Here is a 17,206-nt window from a genome sequence, read left to right on the forward strand (position 1 = left end):
CATGCAGCTTCACGTCTATTTGGGGGGACGGTCCTAAAATGTTAGCATAGCTGAGGGTACACTGGAATATCACACAGCGAAGTTTGACAACTATGGATACATACTAAAAATCTAAGATTAAATCTCCACTGAACTAGCAACTTTAAACTACTAGAACCAGCAAAGCAGTAGCAATCTGCTGTCTAGTGAGTTAGCTTAAATTTCAATTTCTTATATTTGAATGGAATCAAGAAACTTACAAGTTAAAAAGTGTATCGTCAAGTACATACTAGAGAACAGGAGCTATGTCTTTTACACCCTCATGACCTTTGGGGCAGGCAGACAGTCCCTTGCACACACCATGGACCACATAATGAGCGAATGAAATACTTTAATACCGTATTTGTAAAACAAGGTCATGACTGTCAAGCTTTTTGCTCTATGTGGTAACCCTTTAGATAAGGGTCAGCAAACTGTTCCCATAAAGGGCGAGACAGCAGATATTTCTGGCTTTGTGGGCCAGACTGCTTTTATTTTTTCTTTTAACGTTTATTTATTTTTTTAGAGAGTGAGCGTGGGGCAGAGAGAGGAAAACAGGATCCGAAGCAGGCCCCGCACTGTCAGCGCAGAGGCCAGTGCGGACCTTGAACCACGTCCTGAGCCACGGAGGACCAGACCATTTCTGATGCAAGCACCCTGCTCAGGCCCTGAAGCACAAAGGCGACCGCAGACAACACAGAAACCAGCGCTCTCCTGCTTTCACTGGCGCGGTCCGATGGAACTTTCCACAGCGACGGAAGTAGTGTGCCATCTATCAAGCACCTGAAGTACAGATACCGTGACTTAGGAACTGTTCATTTTAGTGACTGCCAATGTAAACAGCCACACGTAGTCAGTAACGACTACACTGCACAGCACTGCTTTGGACTAACCAACTAGCCAATTTTATCCCTGGTCAAAAAACTTAAAGAGTGTGAGTTAATTTTTAAAGCTAAAAAAGGACTCTGAGTATATCACAGGGTGAAAATGAAAAGAGAAAACATGATGTAAAATTTCTAACCATTCACAGATCATACTAGTGAATAACTGAACTTCTAAGCAAATTAATCTCAGCTCAAGCAGTAGGATACGTGTAGAGCTCCATGTATCTGGATTTCGCCATACTTTGTCTGGTATATACTTGCTGGATTCCAGCGCGGAGGTCGTCCCAGATCTGGTCAAGGCCAATCTGCTTCAGTCCATGGGGATTCTGACTCCTGTTTGAGGACATCGTGAGCGATATTCTTAGGTCGTCCAGTGCAGCAATCCAAACTCAAGGTACAGCTAATTCTCCATCAGATGAAAATATACAGTATCATTCCAAATTTATTCACAGCAGCTCAGAAAGGATGTCCTTTATATGTAGAGAATGAAATCTCATTGCAGGCAAACCTGAGGAAGAAATAAAGCCAATTAATTCTTTCTCGACATCCTGGGGTGGGTAATGGGGTGCCTGCCACGCGCACAGAAATATTCAGTCTGTGGGCATTAGTGGGCACCACTCTAATCTAGAGAATATTTCTCTTTCTCTGTGGAAACAAACTCATGTTAGATGGTCTACGTACAGAGATAAGCTACTTATCAGGGATTTAGGTTGGAATCCTATGAACTCACAAGAAAAGTGTTCACAAGAAACGCCGGCTGAAACTGCAGAAGCACAGCTAACACTGTTGGCTCTTTTTTGCCCCCTGAAGGTATCAAAACTTAAACTTAACCACCTGGCCTACATAACAACTAGAAAGATAAACTCAAAGGAAAAAATGCAAAGCTAACTCCCAGAAAGCGAAACACAAATACCTAAAAAGTAAGAAAAACCAACCGCACTAGTTACCTGTGAATTCTAACAGTTTTTCACTTAGCACTTTGCAGGAATGCAGATGTTGAGGAGGTTGAAGGTGCAGGGAAACGGTCACTCCCCCTTTTAGAAGGGAATTTGGCAGGAATCATCAAAATTTAAAATGTCCCCTAAATTCAGTGGCCGGGGTCTGAAGCTCGGCTCCACACCTACTAGGTATGAGGTCTTCGGCAAGGTACTTCACTTCTCAGCCTCGATTTCTTAATCCTCAAAAGGGGGGTGGGGGGGGAGCAGATCATTTTTCTCAGAGTGTTACTGTGAAGTCTAAATAAGATAATGCCTCTGTTATTTACTACCGTATCGATATTTAACACATAGTCAATGCTTCACAATTAATACTGGCTATTATTTCCAAGTGTATAAGGCTCCTGCAAAATAGAATTTAATGCTTCAGGATTTCAGATCCATAGATAAAGGGCCGGAGGTATTCCATAGCCTAGTAACTCAGTACTTCTCAATACGTAATACTACAGTCACACCTTAAGGATCACCTACATACATCACACTGAAATGTGGAGGTTTTTAAACAAGTACTTCTGTTGTCAAATTAAGAAACACTGAATTATTTGAATGGCTCCATACAATAAATGTTGGAGGTAAATGATGTCTGGAGCAGTAAGAATGGGTTGTCAAAGCTTGCCAGTGCAAATTTGAGTTCAGCAAGTAATTCGGTACATTCTCCATCTTCCATGGCATTAGCGCTCTCGGTAGCCTAAGGCACATTTGAGGAGAATGTAGTTCATAATTGTGGATCAAGTCTGAAAACCAAATCATCTCTAATATTTATTTAGCTTTTACGGAGGCTTCACGCCCAGTGTGGAGCCCAACGCGGGGCTTGAACTCACGACCCTGAGATCAAGACCTGAGCCAAGATCAAGAGTCAGACGCTTAACCAACTGACGCACCCAGGCACCCCTCTACTAATTACAATCTAAGCTTTGGGACCTACTATTTTATGAAGCCACACTACCACTCTTGATCCTGCAAGTATTCTACAGCATATGCTCAAAGAAGTATGCTCAAATGTAGAACATAAACATATCTGACAGAAGAATTCCCTCAAGTTTTAGGGAAACCAACCACCCAGCAGCCACTTCGCAAATGCTCCCGTAATCTATGTTCCATCTGCCTTTCCTTCCATCTCCCTTGGGAGGATCATACCCACCAACACCCCACTTGACAGTGTGTTTGGACCCGTAGTACCGCCTGGTGGCACGACCTATTTAAACCCGCACTCCTTGTGTTCCACCCGGGAGGGGAAATCATCACTTCAACTCCCTGGACTCACACACACACTTCAGTTGATTCTAACTTAGATAAGCCTTCTCAGACCCATCTAGATGCTCTTTTACTCCTCTTTCTTCCCATTTAATTCCTAGCAGCAACCGGGAAAAATGTTCCACTCTTTCCATTTTCACCTTTTCCTCACCGTATCACTTCCACTGGGCCGCATAAAAGTACCTTCAAGTTCAACGGGTTACTACGGGGACGTATCCCAACCTCCTTCCTTCAAACCCCCACCTGCCAGTGACTCACGAAGTGTATCTCCAACCCAGACTGCTTCTCTCAAGTCCAGGCCCACCTACACATCTCAGTGCCCGGTTCACAACCCCTCCTAGACCTCACACACCCAGCAGGCGTACAGCTGAACGCAGGAGCTGCCCCCAGATCCCCCGTTCACCGGTGCCGCCCATCTCAGTGAGTGCCAGAAACCTGGGAAAATTCGAATGCCTCGTTCCTGTTCTTTCACATCTGAGTGCTACTGATTTTAACCTTCGAGGTCACGCCACATCCACTCACTACTACCTCCGTTTCCTTCCCCAGCGGTCACTGTCGTCGTCATCATCATCACTGCCGCCGCTCCCCAGGCTGCTTGTGCCCGGAAAGCTCCTGTGCTCCCCCCGCCCACGTCCAGCCAGGTGACACTCACTAGAAGTCCCAGGCCAGTGAGGTGCGCCCGCCTCGTGGGACTTTCCCTTCTGAACTCTCATTCCTGGTAATCCCAGGCCTGTGTCTCTCCCTTCTCTGCAGAGAAGGATTCATGGCACAGAGACCATCTCTTTTGCTGAGAACCTAGTTCGGAGCCCGGCACACAGATCAATGTTGTATATGAATAAATGAAATAACAAATTGGGGAACTGAAAAGCTGTATGTTTTTAAAGGATTTAGAAATAATGAAGTATCACCATTATAAAGCATCTAAACGTACCCTCAAACCCTCACTTAGAATCTCCATTAAATTCTATCTGGTTTCTTCACTTTTTCCTTCAAACACTAGATTTTAGGCTGAAAATTTTTTTTTTAATTTTTTTTTTTAACGTTTATTTATTTTTGAGACAGAGAGAGACAGAGCATGAACGGGGGAGGGTCAGAGAGAGTGGGAGACACAGAATCGGAAGCAGGCTCCAGGCTCTGAGACATCAGCCCAGAGCCCGACGCGGGGCTCGAACTCACGGACCGCGAGATCGTGACCTGAGCCGAAGTCGGTCGCTTAACCGACTGAGCCACCCAGGCGCCCCTAGGCTGAAATTTTTCTTACTGATTCATTTAGTAATGTTGTTATTCTGGTCACTACAAACGTATACATATTTTAATACAGTGTTTAAACAGACTTGTAAGACGCCCAGGAGTTCAGTGATCAGTAATATCTTACTGAACAAATATTTAGTACGAAACTACCATGTGCCAGGCACTATTGTAGGCACTGTCTTATGTACTCTTATTAATAGTAAATCAAAACAGACACAACTCTACTACTGTGGAATAAAGCACCTAAGAAGCTAACCCATTAACTTTTGGTATGTGACACACTTGTAAAGTGGAAAATTTATGTACTACGCATTTGTGTACCAAAAATATTTGCTCATAAAAACCAATTACCGTAAGATTGGAGGTTAACTTTAAAGATAGTTAGTTCTTGTGCTCGCTTCGGCAGCACATATACTAAAGATAGTTAGTTCTGGCCCTCCCTTTTATGGAAGCAATCAAACCTAACCAATGTTATGCTAGAAAGTGTCAGAACCACAAGCCTGACATCTGGATTCTGCAAAGCCAGTATTCCTCAATACCCTGGTGTGAATTTTAGGTTCTTTCATTTTTAGGGTGTCAACAAATAGGGAACCAATTTCAATAGTCACAAACCAATCAATATGATACATCACAACAATGAAAAAGGATACGAAACCATATGATCATTTCAGTAGATGCAGAAAAAGCATTTGACAAAGTACATCCATTCATGATAAACACCCATTCATGATAAAAACCCTCAACAAAGTAGGTTTGGAGGAAACACACCTCAACATAATAAAGGCCATTTATGAAAACCCACGGCCAACATCATACTCAATGGGAAGAAACTGAGAGCCTTTCCCCCAAGGTCAGGAACAAGACAAGGATGTCCACTCTCACCACTTTCATTCAACATAGTCCTGCAAGTCCTAGCCACAGTTATCAGACCAGAAAAATAAATAAAAAGCATCCAAAGCAACAAGGAAGAACTAAAACTCTATTTGCAGACGACATGACACTATCTAAAGAAAACCTTAAAGACTCCACCAAAAAACTACTAGACCTGATAAAGGAATTCAGTGAACTCGGCAAAATCAAGGTACAGAAACCTGTTGCATGTCTATGCACTAATAATGAAGCAGCAGAAAGAGAAATTAAGGGAATAATTCCATTTACAACTGCACCAAAAATAATAAAATACCTAGCAATAAACTTAACCAAAGAGGTGAAAGGCCTGTACTCTGAAAACTATAAAACACTGATGAAAGAGATTGAAGACAACACAAATGGCAAGACATTCCATGCTCATGAACTGGAAGAACAAATATTGTTAAAACGTCTACACCACCCCAACAATCTACAGATTTAATGCAATCCCTATCAATACCTACACATTTTTCACAGAACTAGGACAAACAATCCTAAAATTTGTATGGAACCACAAAAGACCCCAGATAGCCAAAGCAGTCTTGACAAAGAAATACAAAACTGGAGGCATCACAATTCCAGACTACATGTTATATTACAAAGTTATAGTGATCGAGACAGTACAATACTGGCACAAAAACAGACACATAGATCAGTGGGACAGAAGAGAAAACCCAGAAATAAACCCACAATCATATGGTCAATTAATCTTCAACAAAGGAGGCAAAGGAGGCAAGAATATGCAAGAGGAAAAAGACCATCTCTTTAATAAACGGTGCTGGGAAAACTGGACAGCTATGTGCAAAAGAAGGAAACCAGGCCAATTTCTCACACCATACACAAAAATAAACTCAAATGGATTAAAGACCTAAATGTGAGACCTGAAACCACAAAATCCTAGACAAGAGCACCGACAGTATTACTACTTCTACGACATCAGCTATAGCAACGTTTTTCTAGATATGTCTCCTGAGGCAAGGGCAATAAAAGCAAAAATAAACTATTGGGACTACATAAAAATAAAACCTTCCACACGCAAAGAAAACAACAAAACTGCAAGGCAACCTACTGAATGGAAGAAGATATTTGCAAATGACATATGTGATAAAGGGTTAGTACCCAAAATATATAAAGAACTGATACAACTCAACACCAAAAAGACCCCAAATAAACCAATTGAAAAATGTGCAGAAGATGAAAAGACATTTCTCCAAAAAAGACGCCTAGTTGGCCAACAGACGCACGGAAAGATGTTCAACATCACTCATCATCAGGGAAATACAAATCAAACTACAATGAGATATATCACCTCACACCGATCAGAATGGCTAAAATCAAAAACAGAAGAAACAAGTGTCGGCCAGGATGCGGAGAAAAAGGGACCTTCTTGCACTGCTTGTGGGAATGTAAACTGGTGCAGCCGCTGTGGAAAACAGTATGGAGGTTCCTTAAAACACAACTACCCTATGATCTGGTAATCGTACTAAGTACCCACAAAATACAAAAATACTAATTCAAAGGGATACATGCACTCCTATGTTATTGCAGCATTTACAACAGTAAAATTATGGAAGTGGCCCAAGTGTCCATCAACGGATTAACGGATAAAGAAGATGCGGTGCATATATACAATGGAATATTCTTCAGCCATAAAAGAAGAATGAAATCTTGTCATTTGCAACAACATGGATGGAGCCAGAGTATAATGCTAAGCAAAATAAGCCAGAGAAAGATAAATACCATATGGTATCACTCGTAAGTGGAATCTAAGAAACCAAACAAATGAGCAGAGAGAAAAGGAGAGACAAACCAAGAAACAGACTTACCTATAGAGAACAAACTGATGCTAACCAGAGGGGAAGTGGGTGGGGGGGACGGATGAAACAGCCGATGGGGATTAAAGAGTACACTTCTCACGAGGAGCACCGAGAAGAGAGAATTTGTTGACTCACCGTACTGTACGCCTGAAGCTAACAGAACGTGGTATCTTAATACTGGAGTTAAAATAAAAAACTTTTATTTTATTATAAAATAATAATACTCCCCTCTCCTAACTCAGCATCGGCATCCAAATATGCCCAAACACGTTCTTTACGTGCTCTTTCTTCCTCTACTACACTTCCCATTCCAGTTCTAAGTCTTTACACCAAGACTCACTCACACTCTAGAAGATCAAACACAACCTTTTCATGTTAAAATGTCAGGGTGACATCACTCATCATCAGGGAAAGACAAATCAAAACCACGGTGAGATACCACCTCGCACCTGTCAGAATGGCTAACGTGAACAACTCAGACAATGACAGATGTTGGCGAGGATGCTGACAAAGAGCAACGCTTCTGCACTGCGGGTGGGAATGCAAACTGGTGCAGCCGCTCTGGAAAACAGGATGGAGGATCCTCAAAAAACTAAAAATAGAACTACCCTACGACCCAGCAATTGCACGACTAGGCATTTATCCACAGGATACAGGTGTGCTGTTTCAAAGGGACACACTCACCCCCATGTTTATAGCAGCACTATCGACAACAGCCAAAGGATGGAAAGAGCCCAAACGTCCATTGATGGATGAGTGGATAAAGAACATGTGGTATATATACATATATACAATGGAGTATTACAATGGCAATTACTGCCATTTGGAACTAGAGGGTATTATGCTAAATGAAACTAGTCAGAGAAAGACAAATATCATACGATTTCACTCATATGAGGACTTTAAGAGACAAAACAGATGAACATATGGGAAGGGAAGCCAAAATAATATAAAAACAGGGAGGGGGACAAAACAGAAGAGACTCTTAAATACAGAGAACAAACTTAGGGTTGCTGGAGGGGTGGTGGGGTGGGGGGTGGGCTAAATGCGTAAGGGGCATTAAGGAATCTACTCCTGAAATCATCGTCGTGCTATATGCTAACTCGGATATAAATTTAAAAAATAAATTAAGTTAAAAATAAATAAATAAAAATAAAATGTCAAGTTGACTCTACTACACACACTTTGCATCTAATTCTATACGTGTAACTTTGTACCACGGCACACCTCAGTTTATATGCAGAATATGCTGGAAAATAAGCAAACTAGTCTATTTGAAACTACCTGCTCTGATTTTCTATCGTCCCCACTGAGTATTCAGGGTTCATACATAGCTGATGTGAGATTCTCAAAAATTCACAACGTCCTCACCTATTTAAGCAAATAGTTTCAAGAGGATATCCTTACCTCGTAGTCTCAGTATCCCCTAGGGAGTCTCACACCCGTACGCTTCAACATTTATTACTAATATGACAGGAAAGGAATCCAGAACTCAGTCGACAAGGAAACGTTCCAAGTAAGCACATGAGGAAAATGTCTTTGAGGTGAGGCCACGCGCTGACAGCAACAGCCCACCTGCTGGTGTCCGGGTGGCCCCTCTGGGGCAGAGGCGGGGACAGAGTTTGGGTGGGAGATCCTTCTTAGGAATGAAGCATCTCCCCCCCCCCCCCAACACCCCCCACCCCCGGCCCCCAGCTCTGTAGCCAGCCCTGTCAATGCTACACACAAGGCCGCAGAGCCGGGCCTTCTGGCCGCCACTGGCCTCAGTGGCTCGAAGTGGGCCAGGCCGGGCAGCTCTCTGCGGCCGAGGCGGGCCCGGAGGAGCTGAAAGCGGGGGCCGTCTGCTGCCCGTGCCGCCCACGCTGGCAGTCAAGTCCCCTCTCGAAGGGGCAGCCAGGTGGGGCACCCGCGTATCCACCAGGCTGTCCAAACGGACATACGGCGCTCTGGTAAGCGGTTTTCCACTTGGGGGTGAGGGGGCAAGGGGCTAATCTGCGCGTGCGTCGCCCAAGTGTCTGGTGAACTAAACGGACAGGAAGACTGCTTGGGGTGATAACCCACGACGCAGGCGCCCATGAGGCCTTATCTGCCAGGACTGCAACTTCGGAGACAGAGCACTTTACAAACGGACAGCCTCCACCTCACGACCAGGCCATCCAAACTGCCCATGGCCTTGAGCAGACTTCATAAAAAGAGTTTCGAGTGATTTTTAAGTAAGGGGTAAAAATATGTTAGCTAAAAACCTTTGGAGGTCCAAAAAGCCAATCAATACGAGAAACAAATGGCAAAACTCAACCAGGTATCTATTCAGGAAACCAGGCAGTTTTCAAGAGTATTCTGGTATCGCAAACCCCTGACGTTACAGCGTTCACGTCTGCGGTCACGAACATCCAGGAGAAATGCTGATCTGTAGAGGAAACCGAGGCACAAAACGCAACCGGTCAAGGACAGGAAGCAGCGGCAGCCCAGCTGTACCTCACGAAGCCGAACAAATCACCACAAATGCAGACGCACCACGCTCTTCTCCTTCGTGTCCGCCTAGGAAAGCAAGACGGCGGAATGGGACACGAGTCAGAATAAACAGCCTAACAGGAGAAAGGAGGTGGTCTATTTAAGGACTCCCCTCAAAGACCGTGCTGTTCCAAAGGGACAGAAAAGTCAACAGAATCCGCAGTAAACAGACTTTCTAACAACTCACACTGTGAACCAACCAACCAGCCGATTTCTCAACATTAATGGTGCACAGGATGTCTTTGCTGAGGAGGAGTGCTAGGTGAACAACCTCCAGGAATCCTGAAAAACACCTCCTCTTTGCTATGAGGAAGTCAGAGTTTCAGTAGTAATAAAAGGGCTCTTTTAAATGAGCGCTTACAACAGCCTTCCACTGAACGCTGACTGGAATATCAACTGAATAGAGCATCAAGGGATACAGGAGACGCTAACTGCGGCGAAGTTGACACGTTCGTTGGCTACGAGACTCGAGAGGCCTTAATCAGCGGACGCCTCTTGTGAATCTCCATCAAAACGACAGTATAAAGCACTTCTCATTCGAGCGGACTTGGCCATAGAGTGGTTTTTCCTGAACAGATCTCGGGACAGGTTTCTTCAAGAAAACTAATGTTTTAAGGAACAACGCAGCTTGCTTTATTTATTATTTATTTATTTTAAAGATTACTCTGCACTGGTCCCTACTCATTTCTAACTAAGGCTCACGGAGCTGACCACACACTTTTGCAACTTTTTCTTTAATAATGAAATACATCTCACTTAATGAAATGTATCTCGTTTTTGTGAGCTAAAATCCTATTGTTCATCAAACTAGTCCCCTGCTAAAGAGCTTTAGGTGTTTACTTTTTTAACAGTTGTAAGTGATACTGCAGCAGGCAGCCTTCTAAGGATTTCTCTTCTGCTGACTTGAGTGTGCGTGATAAACGCCTATAGGTATCATCTATGGGATAAATGCACGATGGATCCACCTACCAGGTCAGAACACAGTGGAGGAGGAACAGATTGGTGGGAGACAGTTTACTTTTGGACACGGTGGATCTGAGAAGCATCACAGAAGCATCCTGGGAGCTGGGCTCTGGAGAGATCATTCTGACAGGCACTACTGGAGTCAGAACCAGCGTTAATCAGAGAAATTACAGAAAGAGATGGGCCCAAACTCAGTCCTGAGAACATTTAGAAACTGACTAGATGATGGGAAACCACAGAGTCTGTACCTGCAAAGTTACAGCCCCAAACAATGAGAGGAGCCCCACTCCGGAGGCCAAGGGAAGAAAGGGCCATGGCGGGCAGGGCCTCATCGTGGTCATACAAAAGGCTCTGCACTCTACTTCTTGTATGATCTTGGGTAAATCACTTAACGTATCTCAGAGGGGTCAGGACTAAGTGAGGCAACACAATGAATAAAGGCTATTATTTTCATCGTCATCGTATCTGAAATGCAGCTTCTGGTTTCAGTTCTATTTAAGCCACTGGTGACGCTTCAGCAAGGAAAGTCTCACTGCAGCCTTCAGGACAGAAATCAACTGGAACGGGTTGGAAGACACAGAAATGCAGACCGTTTTGGCCAAGAAGGGGTGAAGAAAGCGGGAAGAGGGGTGTGAGGTCTGAGAAAGGCCGAGAGACAGGACAGAAGGCTGGCGCTAGTAGCTGGCAGCGGCCCGCCGCATCGACGACGCTGGAAGTGGGGCGGTCTGGTGACAAGGCCGAGGCTGAGGGCCCCGGCCTGAGAACAACGGGAACACGGCGGAGAGCTCAAGGAAGTGAAGGTCAAGGCACCAGGAGCACCGTCCCCATAGGCAGTGAGTCACCTGAGATGATGGTGCTGAGGAACGGAGCGGAAGACCGAGCTGGGCGCCAGACTGCCCGGTGAATTTCGCCAGTCCTTGGCGACAGGTGACCGCTACTGGGAGCGGAGCAGGCGGGGCCTCCAGAGAGTGAGTCTCTGACCATGGCCGTCAATACCGGGGGGGGGGGGGGGGGGGGGGGGGGGGGCGGCGGCACTGAGCCACCTTCAACCTGGAGGCTGGTGGAATGTGGGAGAACACGAACAGCCACAGCTTGGCTTCCAGGAGGCTTCACCTCCAGAGATGAGTGAGGAAGTTTAAGGATGTGGACAGAGGCTACAGAGGGGTGTCCTCGTCACAGGGTCAGACTCCAGGGAGCTCCACGGAGAAGTGAGGTGGGGGCGGAAGTGAGGGGAGGGGGGCACGGTTCTGGCAGAGAGACCGTGCAATGCAGCTGTGGGGGTGCTACGTGTCACCGCGGCCACTGGGAGACACAGAGGCGATTTAACGATTTAAGCGTCTAGTTGCAGGACGGAGGGTGGCCTCCACTTTATGAGACTCGGCCCCCAAACTGGACTACAGGGCCAAGCGTTTCTTCACCAGACATCTAAGCAATTAAGCTTTTCTGTGTTCTCCTAAGGTATCAGTCCCCTGACAGTTCCTCAAGCACAACAGGTAGGAATATAAATTCTCAAGACCCTTAAGGAACAAAACTACATCTCTACTCCAGGGGAGAAACCCACCTTATCCCCGCCTCACTTTCACCTCAACTGCTCCAAAAGGCCAGATACCGCTTTTGCCTGTTAATAAAGTCCTGATATTTGCCCCCATTTCTTTCAACTTTTTTTTTTTTTTTTTTTTTTTTTTGGGACAGAGAGAGACAGAGCATGAACGGGGGAGGGGCAGAGAGAGAGGGAGACATAGAATCGGAAACAGGCTCCAGGCTCCGAGCCATCAGCCCAGAGCCCGACGCGGGGCTCGAACTCACGGACCGCGAGATCGTGACCTGGCTGAAGTCGGACGCTTAACCGACTGCGCCACCCAGGCGCCCCTATTTGCCCCCATTTCTCAAGACCGAACACTTCTGGCAGGTACTGTTGCAGCAGCCAATACTGAGGAACGTGAGAGCAAGATCATTCAGATCCGAGTTGTGACAGGAGTGCAAACGACAAGGTTTTTTCCAAAAAACAAACAAACAAACAAACAAAACAAAACAAAAACACTATTTCTAGTGCTTCAGTTAGGTGGATGGCTTTTGAAAAATGTAGAAAGATTAAAACAAACAAACAAACACTGACTTAAAATGTTAGTTTCTTCTAGGGGCGCCTGGGTGGCGCAGTCGGTTAAGCGTCCGACTTCAGCCAGGTCACGATCTCGCGGTCTGTGAGTTCGAGCCCCGCGTCAGGCTCTGGGCTGATGGCTCGGAGCCTGGAGCCTGTTTCCGATTCTGTGTCTCCCTCTCTCTCTGTCCCTCCCCCGTTCATGCTCTGTCTCTCTCTGTCCCAAAAATAAATAAATAAACGTTGAAAAAAAAAAAAATGTTAGTTTCTTCTAAATGTAAAGGCTATATTAGAGTCAGTGAAAATGTAATAAAATTCACCGTTAAAAAAACAAGTTCTTTCTGTAAGTGGTCTGAGGTGATTGATGAAAATGATCCGTTATTCACACGACCCAGAAAACCCCACAAAACCATGCAAATCCAGTGACTCAAATCTCCGCGTTCACCTTAAGAACATTTGTGAAACTGCCCCGGCCGTCAACGGTATGCACACCTGAAAAGCCACCAAGTATCAGAAGGAGGTCACTTTGCAGAAGCAATGTGTGACATTCTGTCCTTAAAATGGTGGAGCAGGGCAGGTGTGCCACCAAAGGGGGAGCGGGGGCGGGATGCAGGGCGGGTGGACCACAGAGTCCTGAACTTTTTCTGCACGCGCTTAAAACCAGAGTCGCTGAAACGAAGGGTTGAGATGCAGCTTCCCTGGTCACCGAGCACAGCCAGGTGAGGAAATCCCAGAGCTCAAGGCCGGGTTTACCCCCTCGGGAGCATCTCCTGCCAGTCTGGGATGATCCTGACCAAAAGGGAGCAGACTGTCCCTAAACCAGGGGAAGAGGTCGCATGGAATGAAAAAGGTTTCCCGCAAGAAACCGAAGACATAGAAACGAGACGGAATTTAGCTTTTCTGGTTTAGTTAACATTTTAAATCTGATTCAAAATTTACATGATCGTGGGTATTACTCAACCAAGGAATTACTTTTCTAACACTTGGGTAAAAGTACGCATAACCCCCCGGCTCTGATTTGCAACATGGCACGTGAGACACGAACGTACCGCAGGATGGTTTACACCCAGAGGAACCTGTGTGTGCGTGCGCGCGTGTGTGTGCACACCAAACACGTGCTTTCACTGTACTGCTTTGTATGAGCAACAACAAAAACCCAAACCTGCAAACAACCCACACGTCCACTAACAGGAGAAATCAAAACTAAACCGGCGGACAGGCACATAACAGACGAGTTTCGGAAAGACTTGCAAGCAAAACAGGTGACAGAGGAAGGAGTACGTACAGAACGATAATGTTTTTATATAGAATACTGGTTTCTTACACAAGAGTTCGTCTAGGAGAGGAGAGAGGGCCGGCACCCCCCCCCCCCCCCGCCTGCCAAGAACGGGAAGGCACTTGCCTGGCGGGGGGCACGGCCACTGTGGTTTCACGGTGCTGGAGCGGAAGAACAGCAACAACAAAATACCAGATTTGTTAGGGACACATTCTGTCATGCATGAAATGACAGGATGGCCGGGATTTACTCCAAAATACGGCAGGAAAAAGCTGAGTGACAGATGCGTACGTTGTATCTGTACACTGTGTTCTATCTTCCATGATAAAAAGCTAACAGAAACCTGAGCAAACCTACCCGACGGGCGAAGTAAAAAAAAGCGGGATGGAAAGCAAGAGAATGGGAAGGAGGACAATTCAAGCCGAGGCTGCTGGGAAGGGATGGGGATGGGAATGGGAATGGGAATGGGAAGCGGCCCACGCGGAGCTTGGGGGGTGGGGCGGAACAGGTGGTGGACTATTCCAGAAGGTAGGAGGGGGGCTCCCCCGTGTCACTGCAGAGGTCTGTAGGGTCGTAAAGCCGGAGCAGAGGCTCAGGTTCCTCGCGATCTGGCTGGTCCAGAAACACACCAGAAAACAATCCATCAGGTTAAAGGTACTTAAAGGTACTCAACGCCATTTACAACGGACACCACAGCGTCGCCAGGCTGAGATATTCTTAAATTTTATTAGAAATTCTTCAATCCCGGGGCGCCTGGGTGGCTCAGTCGGTTAAGCGTCCAACTTCTCTCAGGTCACGATCTCACAGGCCGTGGGTTCGAGCCCCGCGTCGGGCTCTGTGCTGACAGCTCGGAGTCCGGAGCCTGCTTCAGATTCTGTGTCTCCCTCTCTCTCTGCCCCTCACCCGCTCACACTCTGTGTGTGTCTCTCTCTCTCTCATAAACATGAAAGAAAGAAAGAAAAGAAAGAAAAGAAAGAAAAGAAAGAAAGAAAGAAAGAAAGAAAGAAAGAAAGAGGAAAGGAAAGGAAAGAAAAGAAAAGAAAAGAAAAGAAAAGAAAAGAAAAGAAAAGAAAAGAAAAGAAAAGAAAAGAAAAAAAGAAAGAAAGAAATTAATTCTTAAATCCCCCCGAAGTGTCAGCCCACGGGATGCCTGGACAAGAGGCTGAAGAGGCCAGCCGGGGTTTGACGCGCGCGGCTGAGAGGAGGTGAAAACAGAGCAGCCGCCTCCGGCCCCACTGGCCCCCCTCGCAGCGTGGGGTGGCGGCCCTTCTGCTCCGCCGCGGCCCCCGCGGCCGCAAAACCCTGTGCACACTCGCAGCCGCACGCCGCCCCTCAACCCGGCTCCCCGTCCTCCCTTCCTGCCCGCTCTTAGGGTCCAGGACTGAACGCCGCCCCCCGCTGCCTCTCCTCCCACCTGGGTTCCGGGAGCCTCGGCTGCACAACTCAAAATCCCGGCGGTCACGAAAGCACCCTTTCCCCTCGAAGGGCCCTACGCCTTCGCCGCCTTCGCCGCACCGCACGGACGCGCCCCTCCATCCGGGACCCCTGCTGACACTTCCGGGAGGGGGGGGGGCCCTCCCCGGGCCTCCCGACTGGTCTCTCCACGTTCAAACTGACCAACTCCCTTCCGCGTTTCCCACGTTGCACAGACAAGTCAGCTTTGACCCCTCCCTGTCCTGACCTCGTCGTAAAGTCGGGGCTCCCCTCCTAGCTCCCGCGTCCCCACGGCTCTCCGTACCCACTACACGACTCCAGTCCCCATGCTCTCGTCTCACCTGGGTCACTAACACAAGCCTCTTCGCCGACCTCGCTGTCGCCAGTCTCCACACTGCCGCCCGAGTTACTTTCTAAAACACCAACAGCCATTCGTTCTGGTGAATGAATTCATTCCAGTGACCTTCGTCTACACTCCACCGCATCCCTGACCACCCACCCCCGGTGCGCATCAAGTAGGACTGCTCCACGTGGGTGTCTTATCTGTGTAGGGAAAGGACAGAGTATTTACTGCAGGCTACGATGCGAGGCTCTGTACCAACAGGAGCTTTAATACCTTCTCTCCCTTAATCCTCACAATAACTATATCTTCTGCACGGTATCATCTCTTACCAATGAGGAAACTCAGGCTCAAAGATACTCGTTTGCCCCAAGTCGCTGCAAATAAGTAGCAAGGACTCAGAACACTAAATGTTTAGAGTCCAAAGCCATGTTCTGTCCATCACCCCATCCCACACTGCTTGCTCCCTTACTAAGGTGGAGATTTCTTCCTCCACTTCGTTAAGAAGCATGCTACCAAGAGATTACACAACCTGGCTTCCAAAAGAACCACACAAAATGCCAAGTGAAAACTGCATGATGAGAATACGTAACGACAAGTTCAAATGACTGCAAACGCAAGATCACGGAAGAACTAGCAAATTCACGAAACGGACATTTATACTTACACTCCCAAATCTGTTTAAAACAGTTTCATTTGAATATTCATAAATTATCATTTGAATGTTAATTATTTAAAATTTTAACCTTTTTGATCAAGAAGGAATCTTAAAGATGCTAGAACAGGGGCTAATATCTTATAAATGTAGGCCAACAATGTGCACATTCAAGAATGAGGGTTTCACTTGTACATCTAGAAGCAAAGGCATTTACCACCTTAGAAGTTTACATGGCTTCATGACTGAAATTCAAGGCTTGCCAAATTTACTTACTTATAAAGTATATTATTACATTTCTATATAGAACTAAGGGATCACAATGAAGTTCAAGCAATTACAGTGGACAAGAAGTATAAAAAATTCAATGAATATCTTAATAGATGGCTTTTAGAGACACTATCTGAATTGTCTCTCTACTTACTTGAAGTCATTCAAACATTTAAATCCATAGCTATAAAGTAAGAGAAGCAACAGAACCGCATGGCCAAATGGGAAGTGGTTCTATTTCCTAAACAACCAATTCAAAGCCAAATCCCCAAGACCTGAATGTATCTTGAGTGCCTGAATTGCCTTATGTCTTCACTCAAAGATTTAAACATTTGGGGCATTACAAGACCAGGTTCAGTTAACATACTTACCACATGACCCATCAATTCAGTGCTAGATGTCCACCAAGAAAAACTAAGAAAACATACGTCCACCTAAAGACCTATATACAAATACTCACAGCACATTTTTATTTAAATTTTTCATAGCACATTTTTTAAAGTTTATTTAAGAGAGAGAGAGAGAGTGCGA

The 17,206-nt window shown here is 46.0% G+C and overlaps 1 protein-coding gene across 3 annotated transcripts in view; it reads right to left on the reverse strand.

The window, feature by feature from the left end:
• CUL1 (cullin 1) overlaps positions 1-17,206 on the reverse strand; it is a 114,416-nt gene that overhangs the window by 70,114 nt on the left and 27,096 nt on the right. For all 3 annotated transcript variants that reach the window (XM_058723939.1, XM_058723938.1, XM_058723940.1), the window contains exon 2: positions 1,110-1,410. In XM_058723939.1, the coding sequence (XP_058579922.1) occupies positions 1,110-1,249 (140 nt within the window). In that variant the 5' untranslated portion in view covers positions 1,250-1,410. The remainder of the gene's footprint in view (positions 1-1,109; positions 1,411-17,206) is intronic.

This window comes from Neofelis nebulosa, chromosome 4 (genome assembly GCF_028018385.1).
Source record: "Neofelis nebulosa isolate mNeoNeb1 chromosome 4, mNeoNeb1.pri, whole genome shotgun sequence".
Lineage (NCBI taxonomy): Eukaryota > Metazoa > Chordata > Mammalia > Carnivora > Felidae > Neofelis > Neofelis nebulosa.